The sequence below is a fragment of the Pleurodeles waltl genome, chromosome 11 (assembly GCF_031143425.1).
Source record: "Pleurodeles waltl isolate 20211129_DDA chromosome 11, aPleWal1.hap1.20221129, whole genome shotgun sequence".
Classification (NCBI taxonomy): Eukaryota; Metazoa; Chordata; class Amphibia; order Caudata; family Salamandridae; genus Pleurodeles; species Pleurodeles waltl.
This window is the reverse complement of record NC_090450.1, coordinates 475,943,362-475,967,773: the sequence shown is the minus strand read 5'-3', so window position 1 is coordinate 475,967,773 and position 24,412 is coordinate 475,943,362. Positions and strand designations below refer to the sequence as shown.

The 24,412-nt window shown below is 43.3% G+C and overlaps 1 protein-coding gene across 2 annotated transcripts in view; it reads right to left on the bottom strand.

Annotated features, from left to right (window-relative positions):
• The window catches only part of LOC138265792 (uncharacterized), a 91,965-nt gene extending 68,994 nt beyond the window's left edge, over window positions 1–22,971 (bottom strand). The window contains exon 1 of one of the 2 annotated variants that reach the window (XM_069213826.1): window positions 22,762–22,971. In XM_069213826.1, the coding sequence (XP_069069927.1) occupies window positions 22,762–22,795 (34 nt within the window). In that variant the 5' untranslated portion in view covers window positions 22,796–22,971. The remainder of the gene's footprint in view (window positions 1–22,761) is intronic. The other variant, XM_069213825.1, reaches the window with a different exon arrangement.
• Window positions 22,972–24,412: the final 1,441 nt, after the last annotated feature.

The window sequence follows — 24,412 nt, the reverse complement described above, 5'->3', positions numbered from 1 at the left end:
ATCCTAGGAGAAGTATTGTCTTGCGGAAGTGAGCTTGAACAAGAGACTGGGCAGGCTGGGGCTGCGCCCACGAGCAGGGCCAATGAGGTGGGGGGTAGGGGTGCCCTCTTTAGTGATGTAATATGCTGGTCTTAGGCGCCCCACACCATGACGATCGGGCCATATGGGGAGGGCTCCGAGGCTGCCACCTGTGGTCAACTGCTGCTGACAATCCCCTCCTGTCCCATCCCCTAATAGCATTTCCTGGGCAGAATCTCCATCCGCCTGGCCCCTCCTGCCCGCAACATAACATCTCGGGGGTGTCTGCTTATGCTACGCATACTGTGTGGTGCATTGTGGTTGAGGTGTAACTTAGGGTTAAATTGTGGCTTGTGTCTCCAGACCGCAGGGTCCATTTAGATCTTTTGGATTGTGTTGATTATGATCTACTGGTCGTGGTCGACCGTGCAATCATGGCGGGCGGGAATCATCCTTAGTTTCAAGTGATGTGACCAAGGTGTCCCAAGTATCTATCCCCTTGATTTGTATTCCTCTATCTTGGAGTGAGTGCATTGTTTGTGTCTCTGCTCTCGCCCACTTCAGCATATCCTTTATCCATTGTCGGAAGTCTGGTGCTGCCGGTGCCTTCCATCGCATTGCTATCAGGCGCTTGAATAAGATGAACGCCAGCTCAATGCATCTTTGTGTTTGCTTGTTCTTTTTCAAGTGCGGGTGGATGCCCAGTAAGCACGAGGCAGGCGTGGGGGAGAGCGGACGCCCAAACAGCTCAGCAGTCAGAGCAGTCACGTCTTGCCAGGCATGCCGAAGAGGCGGGCATTCCCATGTCATGTGGAAAAACGTTGCATCCGCCTCCCCACATCGTTGGCACTCCTTGGGAGATTGAGGAAACATGCGTTGTAGCCGGTGCGGGGATAAATAAGTCTGGTGTAAGTAGTCGAACTGGGTAAAGTCGAAACCTAGGGTTGCGAGACACAGACCGCACCAAGCCTAGTGTCATATTCCAATCTCGTTGGTCCAATGGGGCTGAGAGGACTCCGTCCCACCTTGTCTTTGCCTAGGCTGAGCAACCTCCGGGTTATCAAGTACCGCTTTATATAGCTGTGATATACTGCGTTGTTCTCCTAGGCTGGAAAGCAGCTCGTGTAGTACGGGCGATGTAGGAGGTTCTCGAACTCCGCATTGCCAAGTACGACACATGAATTGTTGTAGAGCACAATTTGCCAGGACCCATCCCCTGTCTACCTCGTATCTCAAGGTAAGTTCCCCAAAAAGCTTCATATGGCCCTCCAAATATATATCTCCAATTGTTTGGATGCCTCTCTCAGGCCACTGTTGCAATTGTGCTGCCTAACCAGCTTAGAAATCCCTGGGAGCCAGAAAAATATCTTTATGAATTTCCTTTCAATTTCTGCATATAAGACAAAACAATGTGATTACACGATTACTGGTGTTTTTTGTGTAAGATCTGAAGCAATTGTAACTAATTGTATGGGTGAGTAGTCTGATTACTTACATGGGGCATTTTTTGTCCTTCGTATTTGTGTTGCAAAGGAATTAGGGCCTGATTTAAATATTGGCGATAACAGTCTTGCCATTGACTTTTCTACTGAAAATCCATCCGCCGCCCGGACATTCTGGCCACCAAATTTAGATGTTGGCAGTCCCATTGCAGAAAGCCTGCTTCGAACCGCCGTCTCTGCCAAGAAACTGTGCCCATGTCAACAGTAGAAGAGGAAAAAGTGGTATGCCGCTGGTTACCCAGACATCCTTATGGCCGTGCAGATTAGGATGTGCCTTACCGCCAAGAAAAAAGAGGCAGTCCAACCTCCATTTCTGTGTTGGTGGATTGGGGGAGAAGGGGGCGAAAATTTTTTTCCCAATTCCACTTCTGTTTTCCACTGGACCCAACACCTACAGTCACTGCTGCCACCAACCCTTGGAGAAAACAAGATCCAGCGTCACTATTCTTTGCCAAATGAACGCTGGCACCACAATAATGGTACATTCACACCTGTCAACGGTGTCCATGGCAGTGCACTGGTAGGTTTGTGCCATCTGTTGTGTATGTGAGTCAGTATGTGTGTGTGTGTGTGTGTGTGTGTGTGGATTGGCTGGTTGAGGGAGCTGGAGTGGGTGGTGTGGTTATGTCTGTGTATGTGTCACTTGCATGTGAGATCGATGTTCTTGTGTATGCTGGTTTGCCGTGTGACACATTTAAGTGAGTATCTTTGTTGTGTAGTGGATGTTGTTGTGCTCTGTGTAGCTGTGTTTGTGTGTGAGTTTGTTTGTGAAGATGGTTGTATAGTCGCTTTGGTTGTTGTGGTGTGTCATGTGTGGGTGCAGTGTCAATGGTGTGTGTATGTTGTGGCATGGATGTATGGATGGCATGGATGTATGTCAATTTGTGTTTTCTGCAAGTATGTTTTTTTGTGATGGATGATGGTGTGTGTGTGTGTGTGTGTGTGTCACTTACCTCTATTCCATAGCCCCTGCCATTGTATGAAGTCCATTGGATTCTGCTGCTGTCAAACTTAGTCAGCGATCCAACGCAAGTCCGCCACTTACAAAATTTTGACATCTGAGTACGGCGGGCAGAACACTGTTGACTTGATTGTCTTTTAGGGTCCGCTGCAGCTTGCCGGTAACACCGCCAACAGCTAAATCAGGCCCTTGGTCTTTATCCATGAAGGTGGATTTCTGGTTATTGTGTGGTATGTAGTTGTGATAATGACAAAGATTTCCCAGAAATTGCTTCATCTTTTCTCAAGATCTCTTTCAGGTGCTATATTGCTGCTGAATCAGCATCAGCTCTTCTGTTGTTAAGCGTAGGATCACAATTTTCATTGATGAGAAAGAACAAACAGGTACAACACAGAATAAATATTGTATAGAAGATCACAATGTAAACAGGAGACAATATCTTGCAACTGTGAGCCTCCCTCACCCGACTATGTCAGTGTATGTTACAGGGACACTGGATATCAGGGTGCTTTACTGTGCACTCATAAAAACATAACGAAGTGTGTAGGTTTGCTTAATTTACAATTATTCTATTTTGTCTTCTCCTTAGTCTGAGACATCAGACCTTGAAAAATCATTTTTACTTACAGAACACAGTTTATTAAGAAGTACTGTTAACATATTAACATTTGCATGCCCAATATTCTATTTAATTGCATGAACTCAAACTAGGTAAATGTTTTATATTTTAATGGGTTCTACTACTGAATATCAACATCAACAATATCGTGGTAGAAGAATATCGAGGTCAGAGTATCGAAGGCAGAATATCGAAAGGCAAAATATTGAAATGTAAGTGCATAAAGGGATGTATAGATTTACTATTCCTAACTCCCTATCTTCGTAACCTGAAGATACATGTACCGGGTAGGCACATATATGTGGAGTTAGGAATAAAAAATCTAGACTTCCTTACCTTGGATATTCAGGATGCACACCGTTTTAAAGCTAGACTGACTGCAACATTTGTGTACAACTATCGGCCAGAATGACAAACCTTTTGTGCAAGGTGTACATCATAAAAGTGATGCAAGCCTGCTCAAAATGTTTTTGGCTGTTTTTACTTTCCAAAACAAAACTTGTTTTGCACTGAAAGTTAACTCAAAGTAATGCTAAGCAGCGCAAAGTGTTGTTTTGCATTTTTCTACATCAAGGGATGTTCCAAGGCAGGTACATGGGCATTCTCATGCAACTACCCATGGGTTTTGGCACAAAAGTCTATCTATATCACCAGTGGACAGAGTGTTGCACCAAACATTAATTCCACTTTGAGGCAGGCTTAAAAAGGTAAATACTTTTATTTCTTCTAACCTTTCCCACTGTAAATATATGCTGCACTGTATAACACTCTTCCAGAGTGGGAAAGGCTTTACAGTAGTCTAAGGCCAATATTTTGAACTGGAAGGATAGCTATGCTAGACTCATGAAGACGTGTCGCTCGGGAGCCTGATTGTGCACCAGTGCTAGGACAGAACACAATAGTGCCATGACTGTGTAGATGTTGTGCTTTCCTTCTCTATTCCTGTGACGGAACACAGCACAGAAACTTTGGTTACTGCACTGCATTGTGTGACAGCTTGTTAAATATGGGCTGGCATGTAAGCGTCACCTTAGTTTCATACTGAGCTATCATTTAGCTATACCCTGAATTTTCACCATTTGGTTTTTCATCAGGGAGGTTCACTGGAATTTAAGGTAAAACTAAAACACTTTTTATCACCAACTGGTTTCTGATAATTACTGTCTGTTATTTCAAGCTCCGGTAATCTCACTTAATGATTTGGAAACACCACCCCTCCAGGCATTCCTAAATCCACATGCTGGCTCCTCCCTGAAATCCTGATTCATGAGTATTTCAGGAACTAAACAATTTGACAATATCACCCTTGTCTTGAGACAACTGCTTTGCCACACTCTAGATTCCAGATTTAAATGTAATTTGGCTAACATAAATTTTAAATCCATTCATCTCACTCAAGTGAACACCTGTTTAGCACCCTAAAAACCTATGGAGCCAACAAACACTTCAACAAAGATGTTTAAGACTGGAGCCTAAAAACTAAAAATATATTGGGATACCTCTCAACCATTCTCAAGAACATCCCCCTCACTGTGCCTTGAGAGAAGTGTGCTTCCTACACTTAAGAATTAGTATGATTCTCCCATTAGTAGGAAGAGCATTGTATGGGCAACAAGACAAGGAGCCACGGCCAACGTAGAAACCAGTGTACTCACTGGTTTGCAGTTACCTTTAGGAGTATGTGAATCCGACAAAAACTCTGTAGACACTTCCAAAACATTTAGGTTTTCTGGTCCTGAAGAGTTTGCCACAATACTTCCAGCATGAAAGCATGTTGACCTCCATTTACCGGAGTCTACGCATGCTAGTGGTTGTCAATTTGTGCTGGGGGTGCAACAAATAAAGATGTCTCATACACCCTTGGACACATTTTATTCAGAGATAGTAGCTTATCTACTCAGTTAAGGAGGATGTGCACCCATATGGTTAATGTCTATCACCCATAAGCAGTAATTCCTATAGGCTTAGCCACAAGAGGAGTATAAGGGACCATTAATATCAATAGACAAGTGTAAGCCACCAGTCGCTGCAAGAAAAGAGATAGACACTGATACAAGAGAGTCCACCATTGACGAAGAGTCCTTAACACCACAAAGCTATATCTATAGATCCACTAGTCTTTCCTGTGAGGTGCCTCTCTCTCTCTCATTCTTTTTAGAAGAACCACCAACATTCCCACCAAAAGGAGTACAGCAGAAAGTTCAGACATGCAGTGAAGTGAAGGGCTTAACGTTTTAAAAACAATAACCCTGAACAGAAAGTTATGGTTTATACTCTACTCTATATTACGAAGATTTGTATCTACCTGGAGCTATATTTGAATTTTTGATTGTGGGGAGAGTATTGCCCCAGTCATTTTTTCTCAACAGTCCTCAAGTTCAGACTGTTTAGATCTGATCACATATATTACTGACACTTGTGTGCCTTGCCCCCTCACGAGTCCCACCACTAAGCATGTGCATCTCACATATGCCTTGTCCTACTGCATGCCCTATCATATTGTTTGACCTTTCTCCCCGTGCAAAATGTAATGATGTGACCATGCAGAAACCTAGAAAGGACAACAGATCCTAAATCAGCCACAGTTCATCCATCTGGGTGGTCAGGCCACGCTCCCTCACATTTTTCAAGAGAAGAAGAGAGTCTGTCAGGCTGAGCAAAGGTCATCCTGACAGACGCTACTTGTTCATTGTCAGGCTGCCAGGAGCCACACATGTCCTAAGTGGCATATTTATTAAAGAGTTGTGCTACCCTTGCACCGTTCATTGGGGCACAACAGCGATGCAAATCTTGAGTTAGATTTTTCAAGCATGTAAGCCACCATGTGTGGTCTTGCTTGACTTGATAAATCTAGAGAAATGCAACGCAGCACAAATCGCTGTGTTGTGTTAGTCTACCTTGGGAAGGCATTCCATGGGTGGAGTGTGGGTGTTCCCATGCATCAATCCATGGATTCTGGGGCATTCCCAGACTTACCATTACTGGTAGACCTTGGGATGCATCAAAATTCTATGCCTCCCCAGGTGAGTAGCACAAAGGAGTAATATCTATATTTCATCTTGCTACTTTCTCTTTCTCTGTGTGCTGCAAATGAGGAAAATGTCTCTGAGGACTTGTTTTGTGCAGGACACATAAACAATCCTGCTTATAACGTAGACACCTTTTCACCCTGGTGAAAATGTGCCTGTGTTGATGCTAGGAAAAAGTGCTGGGAAAAGACAGGAAAGTGCCATATTATGTTAAATACAGCACATTCCTGTCCTTTCCCCATCACGCAGCACAGCGCGTGACTTGCTGTGCTGCATTAGTTTTTCATCAATATGCTCCTCAATGTGCGGACTCCTGGCTGCTTGAGCTCCACTATGCCAGACTGAGGATTTCACAGCACTGTGGATGTGACCTCTTCAGCTTGACAAAAATGCCTCGAGTCCCTCCCCTCATGATAAGGTGGAGTGTCACTGATTGCCTCGGACCTGGGCACTTCAGTTTTAAGCCCTGAAGTGCCCAGTGCTGAGTGTCAATCAGTGGCACCTTGTCACAGAGGGGGGTGGGGTCAGCAAGTCTTACTGAGCGCATCCTACTCAGTGACAAGTGAAGTGAAAAACTGCTGTATTGAGGTCAGTCAATGAGAGAAGACAGCAGTCCCAACCCTTGTGGGACCGCTGAGGCTTTTTTCTCCGGAGCTGCAGGGTTGTTAAGTTTTATGTTTTTGAATGTTTGGTACCTATGTTTGTGTATTTATAAATGTATGACTTTGTTGTGAGTGAATATTGTGAATGGGTCTGTGTGTATGAGTTAGAGAATACATAGGTGAGAGGGGGTGAAAGTATTTGTGTTTGTGTGTGACACACTTCCCCCTCCCTGCCAAAATTAAGAACCCCCACTGTCCTAAATAATGTCAGGCACATTTTGTCTTGTGTACTTTTAGCATTCCAGATATCACAGCACAGCACTGGCACTCACCTTGATTAAAAACTAAGTATAGGTTTACCTGGTCCAGATGAAAATTGTATTGTTGTTTATCAACTTGTGACACATAATTTATTCAGCACCAGAGGTTCTTACTCTGTTTAGGAGTGGTACCTCACATTTAACCCTTAACACATGTAACAGCCTGACTCCTTTCCTTTGCTTTAGTGGGAATAAAGCTTCACTTTTACCCATTTTCTCTTGTTCCATAAGCATTTTTCTAAACCTGCTTATTAAGACTTTGACTAGGAACCAACTGCCCCTCTACTATTTTACTGAGTGGCCAGGAAGATGGTGCCTAAAGTGAAAGCAACAACAATTTCAGGGTCGGACTGGGATGGAAAATATGCCCTGGCACCAAAATAAAAGTGGGCTCAATTAGTGACTTTGTTAGCAAATAAAGTGGTCCATTCTTGCAAACTGGGCCATTTTGAACTTGTAAACATATGCTGTATAACTGTTTTGTAAAATATGGAACAGTAAAAGGGTTTGAGCTTGCTGCAGGCAACGTTTGTTTTGCTATCAGGGATGTCAACGATAAGCAAGCACTGGAAATGCCAACAGGTCTGTGTTTAAAGGAACGTTGTAAGGGAAAGTGAAGAATTACCAGTAAATAGCGTGGTTTGTATTTGTGGAGAAGTGAAGAACTGTAGAATAATATTGGTTAAAAGGTCAAGTGACAGTTGCACTGAAAATCAGACTTAAACACCCAAGTAGGTTAAAGAATGTCCTCCTCCCATTTGTGCTGCTGCCAGACAAAAACATTGTAAACTGTCTATTTATCTAGGACAGTTTAATAGAAATACAATGTAATTTCTGTGACCATGAATATTCAAGCTCAGGCAGCTTGACAAATAATTACAATGATCACTGCTGTGTTGAGGGCAAGCACTTTTTTGTGTAAGCACACAACTTCTGCCCAGTTAAAACATGTAGCCTTAGCTCCCAACATGTGGGTGGAGCCAAAGCCTCCCTTAGTGATGCTCAAAACATAGTCTGGCAAAAGCTGCGCTATCAAGCCAGACCATAAAAATGGCCAACCAGACAAGAGAACAGGCAACAGCTCCGCTTCCCCCATCCCAGCAGGATAGCCCATCCGGCCAACATTTAGTTCTGCTTTGTCTCATTGTCCGGGAGGACACACAAAGGCCATCTGACAGATATTCACAGTGATGGGAGCTAGAACAAGGGCTGCAGGCAACAAGTTTCTAAAAGTGGCATTTTCAAAATTGTGACTTGAAATCTGACTTTACCATTTTAGAGGATTTTAAATTACACGACTTTTGAAACCAAACATGCTATTTCTACCTGCTCTCAATCAAATCTTAACACCTATTAAATGTAATGAGGTAACCCAATTTTATCCTATGGGGGAAGTAGGCCTCACAGTAGTGAAAGACAAATTTAGGAGTTTTCCACTACCAGAACATGTAAAACTTAAAAACATATGTTCTACCATTTGAATACAATGCACCCAGCCCTATGGAAATACCTAACTTAAGGGTGACATATGTATGTGTTACAAATGGGGTTTTTAGTTGCCAGAGGTACGCACCCTGCCCAAGCAGGAATCACAATCCTAGTCAGGATAAGTCAGATACACACTAAAGGTTGACCTGTACTCATCCATTCATAGTGAGGCACAGACGAGACAGGCCTAACTTCAGAGCCAATGTGTAAAGTATTGGTGCAACATTTCAAACAGTAAAACAGTGAAAACAGCACACAAAAAGATATCACACCTGGTTAGAAGAAGAGATGTTAATTGAGTTAACAAAACAAGACCAGAATGCCAAACATCTAAATAGTAAAAATCAAGATATGAATTTTAAAAGATTAAACTTAGTTATAGTGCCTAAAAGCATAAAGTGCCAACCGGGGCTGAGATATCTGGTCCCATTAGAGAGGGTGAAATCCAAAATGTCAGGCCGACTGTGATGGATGGCCAGTCCAATGCAGTCTCAAACACGTCCCGCTGAAGTTTTATTTTCTCAAAGTTGAACTAGAAGTCCCGTTTGGGGAGAAGACGTTTGCTGGGACCAAGGAGAGAATGGTCTGCGGGTGCGAAGAGACGATAGGGCGTCATGGATGGGTGCACTGGAGTCTCATGGTTGTGAGTGGTGGGCCTTGCTGTGTGAAGAAACGAACAAGTGGGGGTTCACACTAATTTTTCATGCGAGCAGCGCGGTTCCGGTGCAAGCAGACCTATTCTCAGTCATGAACAGCCCAGAAACTTGATTTCAGGAACCACTAAACCACTACCTAGGGCCCAGGACCTTAGAGGTGCCTCTTGGGGGTCAGGAGCTTGGTGAAGATAGGTCCAGGAGATATGGTGAGCCTGCTATGTCCCTGGAACTCAGAGCAAGAGGGCAGCAGACTAACCCTTTGGGTTGCTCTGAGCAGTGGCAGCTCCTCCGCAATAGAAGCGGGGAATCGCCCTTCTGGCTAAGAACCAGCAGCTGAGAAATAAAACTATATTTCATTTTATTTTTCAGCTGTTGGCTCAGCTGAGCCAGTGTGAGCAGAGAGAGGGGGGCCTGGGCCAAGGGAGGAGGGAGTGTATTAAGTGTGCATGTTAATTTGGATGGCTGTCTTAGGCCAGCCAAATTGACATGTGCTCTTAGGTTTCTCCAACTCGGCTGTGTTGCACAGTCGGGTCGGAGAAACTGCACAGACTCCAGCACAGTGTCTGAGCGGCAGACCAAGCCGCTCAGACCAATCCCGGTGCTGCTCTCATGCTAGGTATAGCATGAGAGCAGCACAGGGATTGCATGGGGGAGCCTGTGCTGGTGTCCCAGGGACTGCTGGGACACCAGAACCATCAGAAGAGGAGCGAGGCAACAGGAGGCGGTGGAGGGAACATTACGTTTTCTTTTCTTTTTATTTGTCGTCCCTCCGCCCCCTTGAGATTTGCAGCAGCGGCTCCTGGCTTTGGGGTCCTGTGAGCAAGATGGAATAGGCAGTCCAGTTCTTCCGCAGGCAGGAGGGCAGCAGGTCAACACTGCAAGGCAGCAGCTCCTTCACAGTATCAGTCCAGCAGCTGTCTAAAAGTGGCATTTTCAGGACTACAGTTTCAAATCCGACTTCACCATCAGTTGTGATTTTAAATTGTGATTCACAAGACACCAAACTTGGGGGTGACATTTCTTTTCAATTGGAAATTACATTTTCAAAATGAAATGAGGCAGTCCCAATGTTAAACTCTGGAGAGATAGTCCATGCAGTAGTGGAAAATGAACGTAAATGTTTTTCACTACCTGGGCATGTAAAACTTAAAAGTACATGTGCAAACTTTTTTAAATACAATGCACCCAGCCCTTGGGGCTGTCCAAGGCCTACCTTATGGGTGGCATATGTATGAAAAAGGAAGGTTTGGCCCTGGCAAGATAGTTAACTTGCCAGGTCCACATGGTAGTTTAAGCCTGCATCCACAGGCTCTGCAATGGTAGGCCTGAGTCATGTTTAAATGGCAACTGAAGTGGGTGGCACAATCAGTGCCTCAGGCCCTCTAGTAGCATTTAATTTACACATGTAGTAAACTTTACTAGGGACTTTTAAGTAAATTCCATATGGCACTAACACTGCATTTGCATCACCACAGGACCCATAGTCAACATCACTGGAGAGGAGGTGCCAGCTACATCCAGGCCCCCCAAAGAAGAGGCCCACAGTGTCGACAGCAGCTCTGCATGCCTGGATCTGGATGACCAACATGGCCCATCCAGGACCTCTGGACAGTCGAGTACCAAGGCACAGTCCCAAACCACAACAGAGCCTCCCCCCTCAGGAAACACCACCAAAGCACCCACCCAGCGGGCCCATGCCACTGTCCCCAGGACACGTCAATCAGCAGTGTGTCCACCGCTACAGGGACCCCAGGCAACCCCACGAACCCAGGATGACCAGGGACCTGGGGTCAGTGGCAGTGGGCACACGGTTCAGGGGACAGAGGCCAACTGTGGATAAGCCAGTGTTACCATGTTTTAAGCAGAGAGCAAATGAACTTTAACACTGGTTAGTACTGGTAAGGTTACCAGAGTCCCAAAGCCTGCAAAAACAAATTAGCAAAACAGGAGGTCCGATGGCACAAATGTTAGGGGAAACCAAGCCAAGATTGGCAGGTATAACAGTATGAAAAAGGGAGGTTTAAGCCTGGAAAAAAGGTTTATTTTTCAAGGTCAAATTAGCAGTTGAAATCTGCATACAAATAAAGTCTTACAGGCAAATATAGCAAATGGCCCGGTACGCCAGCAAGGCTTTACTTAAATTTTGCCATACAGGCTCTTGGGATCCAATCACTCTGGGACCCTACAATGTCCTGTGCTGTTTTTTAAAAAGCTGTTCATATGATAATATTACAATGAAGAGGCTGCCCATTGTTAATGACAACTTATCAAGCAAATCGCAAGCTTGAGTGGTGTTAAATAACTATGATATTCTTAAACCAAAGCACCTTGAGTCTGGGTACCCTGTGGATCTAGACCAAAAATGTATGACTTCTCAATCTGGACACTTTCCTGGATTCATGCACAACTTGCCATGGTTTCGGACCATAGAATCAACCATCTGGTGTCTATGCAGGTCAGCCTGGGGTACCTAGTTCACTAGTATGTATTTTTCCCGGACTTCTAAAGGACAGATGAAAGCTTCAGAGAGTGTATTTTAATCAACATGGCATTTGTTCCTGTAGACAAGCAATCCTTACTTCTTTTAACTCTAAGAACACGGACCTGAACTGCCAGTTTATAAAATTTCTATTCAGAGCTGATCTACACTTCAAGAGACTAAAATGTTCTGAGATTAGATCACAGGGTTCCTGCTTATCTGTGAATCAGGGTAGCTCTATATTCCTTTTTAAGTGTCTTCTTCCGTTTTTTTTTACTGATTAGATTATCAAGTGTTCTAAAAGTTTAATGCTGAGTATTGATTTAAACTAATTATGACTAAAAAACTTGACTGGCTGAGTGGGTCACATATAGGCAGAGGACCCTGACAGAGGTAGAGAGAGATTACCCTTTTATTATAGAGAAATAGTAGCATCTGCTTGGAGGTTCTGATCATTAAAGAATGTTTATCTGGGGATAAAATTTACGTACTGATCACAAACCTCTAGTTAACACTCTTTTCATTTTGTAGTTGAATATGTTCCAAGTGTGGTAATGTGCTTGCTAACTTCATGTCAGGGGTGCTTTAAACACAAATGTTACTCCTTGTGATGCTGAATGTGAAGTAGCTTTTATTATAGAAGATGTGCATTGGTGTCGTGCTGTATCCCCAAGATGTGTGACTGAAGAGAATCAGGAGAGCCTTATGGAAGCAAATGCGACCTTGATGAAAGTTTTTGAGCATATTAATTTGGGATGGCCTAAGGAGCATAAACTGAGAGGCGACTTATGTGTGTCCTTTAAGAAAAAGGGTGTGTTCAGGAAATGGACAGTGATGCCTGGGGAAAAACTGGTGCCTCCTATCCCTTTGAGGTAAACTATTTTTGAGGAATGGCATGAAAGACATTTAGGTATGCCCGCTCCAAGAAATGTGCTTTGGAAAATATTTGATAGTGAGAAATGGATGAGTGTATTGAGGATTGGGCCCAGACTCGTGCTGCTTGCATGAACAGTGATAAAATAGATAAACTGGGTGGGCTTGACCTGAAAGCCATGGATGTACCAGAAGGGCTATGGCAGCTGTGGGGACTTGACATTATAGGCCCTGTGTAAAAGTGGGTTGTTGGTTGACTGGAGTGTGAGCAGCCACAATCCCTTGCAGGTTAAACCATTAAAGTCACTAAATTAACCTGGGTAGCTTAGCAAAAAAAGCAGTCAGGCTTAACTTAGAGGCAATTAGTAAAGTATATATGCAGCACACAAACACCAATAATGTGAAAACACATCACAAGAAAACCCCCAAACTAATTTAGAAAAATAGTGCAAATGTTAATAAAATTATTTGACATGAAAATGTTAAAAATCCAATCAGTTTAAAGTTCAAAATAGCGCCTTTCAAATAAAAGTGCCAACTGCGGACATTTGATAAACTTTAGCACCACAACCAAGAGTCCAGGAGTGTATGGAGACCTCTTGGGGAGGACTCCCTCAGGCTGGGTCCAGGTGCAGGTTCAAGATGGTGGGAGCCTGTTATGTTCCTGTGGCTCTAAACAAGAGATCAGCAAACTAGTTCTCAGCGTCTCTCCCATGTACAGCTGCAGTCTGGCGGAGTGCACAGCTGGTCACAGCAGCAGGCAGTACTCTGAGAGCCCTTCCGCAGCTCCAGTAGTGAACTAAAATGTGGGTCTGAGGGCCCTATTTTTACACCATGGTGTCCTGCTCTTAGAAGGTTAGAGACGTTTCTGGAAAGGTTCTTAAATTTTGTGATTTTCCTGCCTCCCATGCCCCAGCTCCAAGCTAACTGCAATGACAATACAGGGTTGTTAGGCCTATTGTGAGGAGACAGGGCACAGCCTATGCAGGTGAAAATGGGGCTGTGCTCAGCTCCAGTGCCCCATCAAGCCAATTAAAGGGCCACTAAGGTACACCTAATTCCAATATGGTGTGACTGTCTGGGAGGACTTCACAAACTTTAACTGTAAGCCACATCCAGTCATGTGACCCAAGACAGGCTGCAGACATAAAGTGGCATTTTCAAAATTCCAATGAAAAATCTGACCTTGCCATTAAAGAGGGTTTATCACTACAGTTCCATAGGTACCTAACATGATATATCTAATTCCCTTCCACTAGGAATTACATCTTATTAACTGTAATAAGGAATCCCCAATGTTATCCTATGTGAGGAATAGGTTCATAGTAGTGAAAAACGACTAGCATATGTAAAACTTAAAAGTACCTGTCCCACCTTTTAATTAAAAAGAGCCCTGCTTATGGGCTACTTAGGCCTAACTTAGTGGTATGTCATATGTAATAACAGTATATGTGGGGGGGGTTTAAGGCTTGACAAGGGGGTCAAAATGGCAAGTCGACATGGCAGAGTCGACATGGCAAAGCAACACTACATTCAGGCTGCAATGGAAGGCCTCGGATAAGTTTTAGCATGCTACTTAGATGAGTGGCACAATAAGTGCTGCAGGCCCACTGGTAGCATTTAATTTACAGACCCTGAGTATATGGTGTACCACTCTACTAGGGACTTGCAAGTAAATTAAATATGCCAATTGGGTATAAACCATTTAAAGCATGTTTTAGGAAGAGAGCATGAGCAGAAGCACTTTAGCACTAGTTAGCAGTGGTAAAGTGCACAGAATCCTAAGGCTAACAAAGCAAAAATCCAGCAAAATTAGGAGGAGGAAGGGAAAATGTTAGGGGGCGACCCTGTGAAGAGGGCCATTTCCAACAGGCCCAATTTTGGTTTTGCCACAAAAGAAGAATTTTGGAATATTGATGGTCAACTATTTTTCAAAATTGTCTGAAGTCAGAATGGTGGATAAAGTTAATGTGGACACTGTTACTGAATTCCTTAATGATGTTTTTTCTAGAGAAACATTACCAGAATGTTTGGTATTGGGTAATGGCCCTGAGTTTACAAGTACTAGCTTGGGGACTATTTGGAGCATATAAGCTAGGGGTCTCCAACCTTTTGCATTTTAGAAGCTACTTATTTTCATTGAAAATCACTGCAAGCTACTAATACTCATAGTGTTGCAATAGTGACCGCATCGGACAAGATTATTTTAGTGGCTGCCACATGGAAGACAGCTAGCAGAGATCATCATAGTCCACCAGGAAGGGTTGCCAGCAGTAATGTAAAAAAAATATTGTTCTTTTGGAATAACCCTACATAGGTAATATATAACTGCCACAGCTGCAATGCCCCTGGCAGTAAAGTAAAATTATTAGTACAAAGTCCTCCCCCATGATTTAGCTCTCAAAAATCAGCTTTAACTATTATTTTAGAAACTCACCCATTTTTCTCCAAACATTATCAGTCTTGAATACATAATTTTGGCATACATACATTATTTCAACCAAGACCAAGGTTATAATTTGGAAGACTGGGATGCACACAGGAAAAATGCTAAATGGTAGCTGGAGAGCTACCAGTAGCTCATGAGCTACTCGTTGGAGAAGCCTGATCTAAGCAACTGTGCACAAAAGAATTGCAGTTTTTCATCCTAAAGTGACTATTCAGGTGAAGAGATCCAACAAGGTCATTAAGGACACTATGTAATTGATGAGGGGTGGATTAAGTTGCAGGAAGGGTCTCCAAGCTATGTTGTTGTCTTTTTGTTTGACGCTACACCATGCTACGGGTTGTACACCCGTTCAGTAACTGTGAGGTGGTCTCCTAGTTCCAAATTGTTTCCTTCATGGCTAACAAAACGCCATGACGTTATGGTTAATGTTTTTCCTAAGGCATGTCCATGCGTGTGATAGTGCACTTTACAAATACATATAACATAACATGTTGGATGCACATTGTTAAAATCAAAGATAAGAAGAGGAGATGTATGAATGCGGGCAATGGCAGTTCTTCTAAGGAAAGCATTATTGTTGGGTAGATGATGAGAGTCAAGAGGCCAAGTGTCAATATTAAGGGAACTGTGAGATGGATTCTTCCCAGGTTGGTACACAAGTTTTCAAAAGGCAAGTGAGGCTGACAAACTTTGGAATCAGCAAAGAGTTTCTGGAGAGATGGGCATGAGATTACTCTGGTTACAGTGTCTCTGGAGAGGGAAGGAGTAATGGTTTTCTTGGGTCTACTAGGGTGTATAAGATATTCATGGAGGAAACTTGAGATGGAGTGGAGTTTAGGGGCAACCAGCTCTGGGACTGATCCGGCTGTGTTTAGTGCAGATGTAGTTGTGCAATCTAACACATTCCAACACAACATGTGTTGTAGACATTTTTCAAAGAAATTGAATGACTTTGAATGATGTGGATGATCACTGTTGGGCTCTTTGTGTGCATGTAGTATGTTGTTGTGTCATGGGTTATTGTGTAGTTTACTGTTGTGTTGTGAATTAGGGTGTAAGGATTTGTGTATTATTTTCTTTTGTGTTCACCCCTTCCCCTTTGTGAACGTCACAGAAAATATTTTCTGTGGACCACTGCCTGCTCTAAAAAAATGAAACAAAAACGTTTCATTTTTTGTTTTTGTAATGCATCTCGTTTTCCTTTAAGATAAACGGGCTGCATTAAAAAAAATAATAACTGCTTTATTGAAAAGCAGTCACAGACATGGTGGTCTGCTGTCTTCAGCAGGCCACCATCACCGTGAGGGCCCCCATTCCCAAGGGGGTCGCAAATTGCGACCTACCTCATGAATATTCATGAGGTGGACATTTGTGACACCCTTGCGAGTCGCAATTAGTGTCAAGGACACTGCCCAACATTCGGATTTGAGACTCACAAATTGCGAGATGCTCTGACTCGCAATTTGCGAGTCGCAAATCTGAACTTTGCTACATGTGGCCCTAAGTAACAAAAAGATCTCTTTGACAAAAAAAGTAATCCACTGAGTGATCCTCATAGAATAGTACAGAGGAAGACAAACCAAAAAACATAACAGTGTTAGCCAAGCCAGAGCCTAGTCAAGGGTTGTCTCGGGCTTCAGGAGGCTATACGCGAATCGAGCCAAGAATATATTTGGAATGCATATCCACCAATAAAAAGTCTGTTAGAAGACAAGACATCTTCACAGTTCCAAAAAGTGTATTTTTAACACATGAAAACATTTCGCCTTAGCACACCAAAGTATACCACCCTATGGAGAGGTATTTATTAAAAATTAGAGTTTTTAAACATAAATTGAGAAGCACTCCTGCCTCCTCCATGATGATAATGCTATTAGTGTACTAAAAGGCAAGTCAGGTGTACTGTCTCCTAAATGTGGCCTAGATTCTCAAAATAGATGGCACAACCATATAAGCTATTAAATCAAATACACAAATGGGTTTTTAGAGCGTGCATTCTGAATTAAAGGTATTCAAAGGTGTTCTCATAAGCTACAAACAAAAAAAAAAGAGACTGGCTGAAACAATGTTTGCCTAAGAATACACAATTTTGTTCAAGCATGGAAACTGGCATTAATTCCACATTTCCAAATTCAGACTCTGCAATTTGGCCACTAGCTGGTGTCTCTTTGTAACAGCAAATGTTAACAATTTGTTATTAACTCTTGAAGAACATTAGAACTCACATTTAATGTATGGCAGTTTTACATGGTGCAAGCCATGCCTCAAGAGTGTTTCACAATAAACAGACACTAAGGCCCGTATTTATACTTTTTTTGCGCCGCATTTGCGTCGTTTTTTGACGCAAAAACGGCGCAAACTTGCAAAATGCCATTTTATTTTGTAGGTTTGCACCGTTTAGCGTCAAAAAGCGGCGCAAATGCGGCGCTAAAAAAAGTATAAATACGGGCCTAAATTTCAAAATAGATCTCTCCAGCAGGGTAACTGATATATGAACTAACCTGAAAACTGTTGGGTACACAAAGAGTTGCAGACTCAGGCTGCTCGGCATGACAACCACCTTTGATTCCTCTCAATGTCTCCCCTCGCAAGATCTGTACCATGACCACAGGAGCTACTTCCAGGGCAATTTGCAAGCTCAGCTTGCATCACATGACAGTGTCATTTGTGCTCAGCCAATCACAAGAGCAAGCCAAAGCTGGTGGTCTGGCAACTCTGATTGGCTGCTATGATCATAGTGTCGCTCACACTGCTCAGTGAGTGACTGCACTGCACCAATAACGAGCCAAGGCCAGGAGTGCTGCTGACATTTCTCTGAGGCACTATCCAAGCTTCACTAAATGTACACAATGGGCTAATATTCCCTTAAAAAGTAGCGATCCGCCGTTTGGGTTTTTTCTCGCACTAATTGGAAAAATGTTGCACATTTGTGCGAGAAATAGCCCAATCTGGCAACACTGTTGCCAACAGCTCCCTAAGGGCTGGACTTTACACCCACCCCACAAACATCCAACACAGGCGTCACTGGTCAGGTGACCTTGCCAAAAAAAGATCCTGAGTACATGTGTTCGAGGCCAGTTCACTACCCTACCTACTGGTGTCTGTGCGACCATTCATTATAGCACATGGGCCTAGGGTCCAGAACACAACAGTAATGAGCAACCTCCTTCCTGGTCAGACAGGATATTACCAACTAGCACTGGAAAAGAGCACACACTGGCTGGATCATCCAAAAAAGGGGCGCCTTTGTTAGCGCGTCTGACCTTAATAAGTAAACTTACAAGGTCGAATAGGTCGATGAACCTTTTGACTTGCATTTAAGATGTTCACACCATAGATCCAGTACATGCAGATCAATACACAATAATTAATCAATAACATCAATAATCAATGATAATCAATAGCCATTGTAAACAGTGGAGTCAGTTATTGTCACAAACCATGACTGAGAGGTCATGAATAACCACACCTTTGGTAAAAGTTAGAATATTTATTTCCCTATATTAACAATGCTAATCTCATGAAGGTAATCTCAAAATCGAATGATACACATACAGAAAAATCACTTGCTGTCCAAATCAGCGAAAGAAGCTTAATCTTAATCAAAACTGCGCCACTACACATTCTAAAGTTACAGCGCAATTCGATTAACTTTTGCGCAGACAATATCACATACACTTATATTCAGCAAAAAAAATACTTCAAAAGTGACTCCATATGGTGAACTTCATTGTTGAGGAATCCTTATCTAAACCCAGATTAGCATCAGCCTATTGGGCTTCATGCACAACAATTTAGTCAACACAATTTTGGAAAACATCTAGCTATGGCTCTATCAAAATCATGTGGCTGGTACCTAGAAAGAAAAGCAAAACAGTCTTAAGAAATACATCAGTAGTAATATACCTCTCCTCAAATGGATCGGCAATCTAAGATAGTCTTCATCATCAGGACATCAGTTCGGAAAACGCAAAGTCTTTGAGCAGTAAAGTTAAGCACGTCTCTTGTCAAGACGCTCAAGAAAGTAACAGCTGTGGCAAAAGGCAAAAGTACAATGGCAAATGGCTTGTCTTCCCTTGGCGCAGTCTGGCTAAATTAGATTCCCTAAAACTACTTCCCGAATCCCTATTTTCAAGGGAGCGCATGTTCACACTTTATCCAATAAAACTAAAACATCAAATCTCTACCTTCTAGTACTCATTTCCCATGTCGCTGATTGGCTTCTCATCAAATGTCCTCATCATCCGGCTCGTCAGTAAACAATATTGTTGCAGCTTATACTCCAGTCAGTGTCTCTATTGTTCTTCTCCTGAGAAAGTCAGTCTTACACACATTACACTCATATTGTTACATTTAGCAAGAACAGCATCTTCTAGCAATCCGTTCTCATGAGAAAGACTTTTAGCTATGAGCACATTTAGGGGGTGATTCTCACCCTGGCGGGCGGCGGAGGCCGCCCGCCAGAGTTCCACCCTCCAAAATACCGCTCCGCGGTCGAAAGACCGCTGAGGGTATTTTGGGATTTGCACTGGGCTGGCGGGCGACCGCCAAAAGGCCGCCCGCCAGCCCAGTGCAAATCATCCTTCCCACATGGACGCCGGCTCAGAATTGAGCCGGCGGAGTGGGAAGGTGCGACGGGTGCAGTGGCACCCGTCGCGTATTTCAGTGTCTGCAAGGCAGACACTGAAATACAAAGTGGGGCCCTCTTACGGGGGCCCCTGCAGTGCCCATGCCATTGGCATGGGCACTGCAGGGGCCCCCAGGGGCCCCATGACACCCCATACCGCCATCCTGTTCCACAGGATGGCGGTATGGGGTGTCAGAATCCCCCATGGCGGCGCAGCAAGCTGCGCCGCCATGGGGGATTCCCAGGGCAGCGGAAAACCGGCGGGAGACCGCCGGTTTTCCCTTTCTGGCCGCGGCTGAACCACCGCGGTCAGAATACCCTGTGGAGCCCCGCCAGCCTGTTGGCGGTGCTCCCTCCAACCCTGGCCCCGGCGGTCAATGACCGCCGGGGTCAGAATGACCCCCTTAGTAGTTACAGTGGAAAATCACAGTTTAATTCTCTAAGTAAACATTTTACTAATCAGTTTTAGAAGTACTGCTTGACATGGGGCCGTGCAACTAGGCCAAGACCTCTGCTAAGTTAAGGCCTACAATTAGTAAAGCTAATACATAATGCATAGCTCTTAATATGATGTATTACTACATTAATCAAACATAAGCTCCATATTTCATATTAATAAGTCATTAATAAGAATACTTCGTGAATACTGACGGCCACTCATCCTGATCACATTTTCAAATGTGTGCATTATTCTTCTCTATAGTATTACATTTTCTGCACATATCCATTACTCAAAATACATGGATACTCATTAATAATTGTTATTAATACACCTGCGTCAGCACCTCTCTGTATAAGTCAACCGTTTCCCTCATAGCAAAAGTACCCAGCAGCCAGGCCCAATGAGGACAGCTCAGGGGTCCGCTAAGCAATGAACTATTCCCAGTAGTCCATGCTGGACTTGGAAATGTTGTTGGAGTGTGTCTTTTAAAAGCAATATTAACATGAAAAGTTTGCAATATATTCTGTAATGAAGCTGCATAGAAAATGTGTTAACTTAGAAAATAATGCACACGTTTTAAATGTAATGTATTAGTAATGAATTAATTATGTACTAATGTTCTGAATTTGTATTAGCATATCATAATTAGAGTCATGTATTAGGAGTTTGTTAAATTAATCACTAGGCCTTAGTTTAGCGAGGGTCTGGGCCTAGCAGCCTGGTCTCATATCAAACTGTGTTATCCTAACGTGCAATGTGCTGTTTTCTTGAAGGACACAAAACTGTACTTTTCCAGAAGCTAGATGTGTGTGTAGCCGTAGTAAATTCTTTCTCATGGGACCCGACTTGCTCAAGGAGACATCCTTGCTGAATGGATAGGTGTAATTCGTAACAGGTGCAAGGCTGGCTGGAGTAGGAGAAAACAATAGAGCTACTGACTGGAGCGTAAAGTGTAACTTTTCTTACCTGACATTCCAACCAATGAAGACGTCAATAACATGGGCCAATCAACAATATGAGAACTGTGGTTTACGGAAAATTCTATTAAAATGCTTGGAGAATTATTGGACAGAGATAACAATGCACAGATTATAATCCAATGAGGAATTAGGTGTAAATTAGGCAGTATTGATTTAACTGCATGATCTGAAGAGAAATCGGACATTTTCCACTCTAAGCCATTCTTTGCCATTCTACTGAGGCTTTGAGGCCATTCTTTTGAGACTTTGCCGTTTATTCTTCCTGATACTTTAAACCATCCTCAATCCATTCTTACCTGATACTTACCTCTCCTCCATATGAGGGAAGAGTCCTATTCCTTAGCTATGCCATAATGAGACTTTGCCCTGTCCTATCTTTGCTGATGGTGAAACAACTGATGTCCTGAGGACGAAGACTGTCGCTGTTTGCTGATTCGTTGGATGGGTAACTATCTGATGAAAAATTTTAATTGTCCGTTTGCATTTCTCTCTAGGTACCAACTGCGCTTTTGATAGAGGCCATAGTTAGATGTTTTCCAAATTTGTGTTTGCTAAATTGTTTTGCATGAAGCCCAACATGCTAATGCTAATTTGAGGTTAGATAAGGAGTTCACAATTACCCGGTGCAAATAGACAAATGACTGAGTTCTTGCTTTGTTGAATCATGTACTAGTGAGACTTTGCTAAGTTGCTTCATATTAATGATGTGTCTATATGCTGAATGACTATTCTCTATGTTTTGATTAATTGCGTTCCAATTGCTAATAATTAGATGAGTTCTTAATGAGATTGAATGCTAACGAGATTAACAGAAATTATATTAGACTGTAACCAATAGGGAAATAGAAATCCTAACACTTAACCAATTTGTTGTGGTTATTTGTGACTGAAAGGTCATGGTGTGTTTAACTGTTGATTCTTATTAAATGTTATTGATAAATTTGCTGATTAGTTACTGTGAATATTGATTGGGTTATTGATCTATTGATTTGCGATATCAAAGAGACACTTCGTACTGGGAAGTCTCCGAACGTGGTACAAAGATTCATCGACCCAGGCATGTCTCCTTGTAAGTTTACCTATCAAGGCTCCAACGCGCTATCAATGTCTTGTGGAGTTAAGACAGCTTTTTTCAAATATCTTTGTGCACCCAACCAGTGCCATGGGATAATAGTGAGAAGATAACTCTGGTGACTAATATACTGCAAAAGCAAAGAAATGCCATACTTTATTCATTCCGACGTTCAGTACTCTAAGGTTGCAAATAATGGTTCCTTTTAGAAGTGATAAAGAGTTATTAGTGCTACATGACTCGATAAATGCAGTTGTTATTTTACAGTGCATGCCTTATCTCTTAGAAGCTATCGCCACTTGGAAAATTGGAAACTTTGTCCCAAAGTTTAGAGACCTATTTCAGGGGCGGTAATGCAGTTTCAATGTAATGTTCGAGCTTTTCATTGCTGAAAAGGGGGTATTTGTGTCATTACATGAACTTTATGTTTCGTTTTACTAGTCAGTAAAGTGTCACTTTAAGTGGTGCACATTTGGCAGAGGAATGACAGTCATAAGCACACTGAAACCATGAAAACGTCACACATAAGCAGTTTAAAACTGAGCAGCTATGCGTAACTCCCACTTTCATCATGAACAAATTTATCAAAAACAACAGCTTTCTGAAAGCGATCTACAGTTCGTTATAACAGATTAAAAACGTACCGTACCTGCGATATCGTCCCTTCCCTGCACACATTTTAGCTCAGCCTGATCCACGTGACGGAGCGTTGATGAGGCCATGGAACACAAGGGGTTAAGGTCGAACTGACCGCGTTCGCTATGAGGGTTCTTCTTTGGATAACCTGCTTTCAAGTTATCAGTTTTGTGAAAACGGTTTCTGTGCAGAAAGCAACTCAGAAGTCACAGGGAACTCCCCGCCTTTTTGCACACACCAGGAAGAAACGAGCACTTTCACTTTCAATCTGACTCTGTGTTTACTCTGCAATTCAGAGAACAGGCCAGCTTCTTGTAAATGTATATTTGGAAATCACTTGGGTTTTCTAGCTATTAGATGATTGGACAATTACTTTTAACTCTACTGTTGTCATCTTTGAAGACCTGCGTTTGGAATGCCATAGGACTGTGGCATTTTGCTTCATGACTGAAACGTTATAAAAAAACCTGCAGCAGTGAAAAAAACTCAAAAAGAATTGAATTGCTTTTAGTGTGCAAAGCATACATGAGGTAAAGAATTTAGAGGGTCCTCACGACCCCGGCGGTTGGCGATAATGTGGCGGTAAGTACCTAAGTACTTACCGCCACATTATGACATTGGTGGGTTGGTACCACTCAGACCGCCACTGCGGTAACACCCGCCGGGCTGGAGATATCCATCTCCAGCCCCGTGGTCGCCATTGTGCCGCCTGCGGGATATTGACCCCGCCTACCAACATGGTTTTCGTGGCATAAACCATGGTGGTAGGTCATATCAGTGACAGGAAATTCCATCCCTGTCACTGATAGGGATATCCCCCCCACCTCTCCAGATACCCCCTACATTCATGCCCCCTTCACACACACACACACACACACACACATTCCTACATACTTACGTGCATGCATACATCCAATCACACACACATCCAATCACACTTCCAATCATAAACAAAGACACTCATTCACATGTCACAACATACACGCACTCACACGTCCATACATGCACACACGCATTCAACACTCAAAACACACCCGCATTCACACACATACATACATTCACACCCCCCACACACACATACAACACCCCCCATCCCCCTCCCCTGTCGGAGACCCGACTTACCCGGATCCAGGGGGTCCTCTGGCAGGAGACGAGACGGGGTGCTGCTACTGCCAGCAGCGCCCGCCAGAAGAACACTGCAAGGCCGTATTATTTCTCATAAAACAGCTGGCGTCGGTCTACTGGAGTGGCGCTGCTGGTGGTAGCAGCGCCATCTTACCATTCAGTATGGCCACAGCCGGATTTCCGCCATTCTTGTGGGGGAAATCTGGCTGTAGCCATATTATGGCGGACGGCTGGCAGCCGCGGCAACGGTCTTTTGGCAGCCGTCGCCACGGAGGTAGGCGGTTTTTACTGCCGATGTTATAATGAGGGCCTTTATGTGCTTTTATTCAGTGAACTTTTCCAGTGTAAGACAGTCTGAGAACTTCATAGAAGGCGGAACAACACCAACCAGCTAATAGAATAAGGTGAAGAAGAAATATTTGCGTAGGTGGAGCAAAAGCCCACTTAACATATATGAAGGTTTGGGACACAATAGGTCATGTAGACAGACAGCTGAGCTGTCAAGCCAAAATGAAGTGACACACTCATACCCCA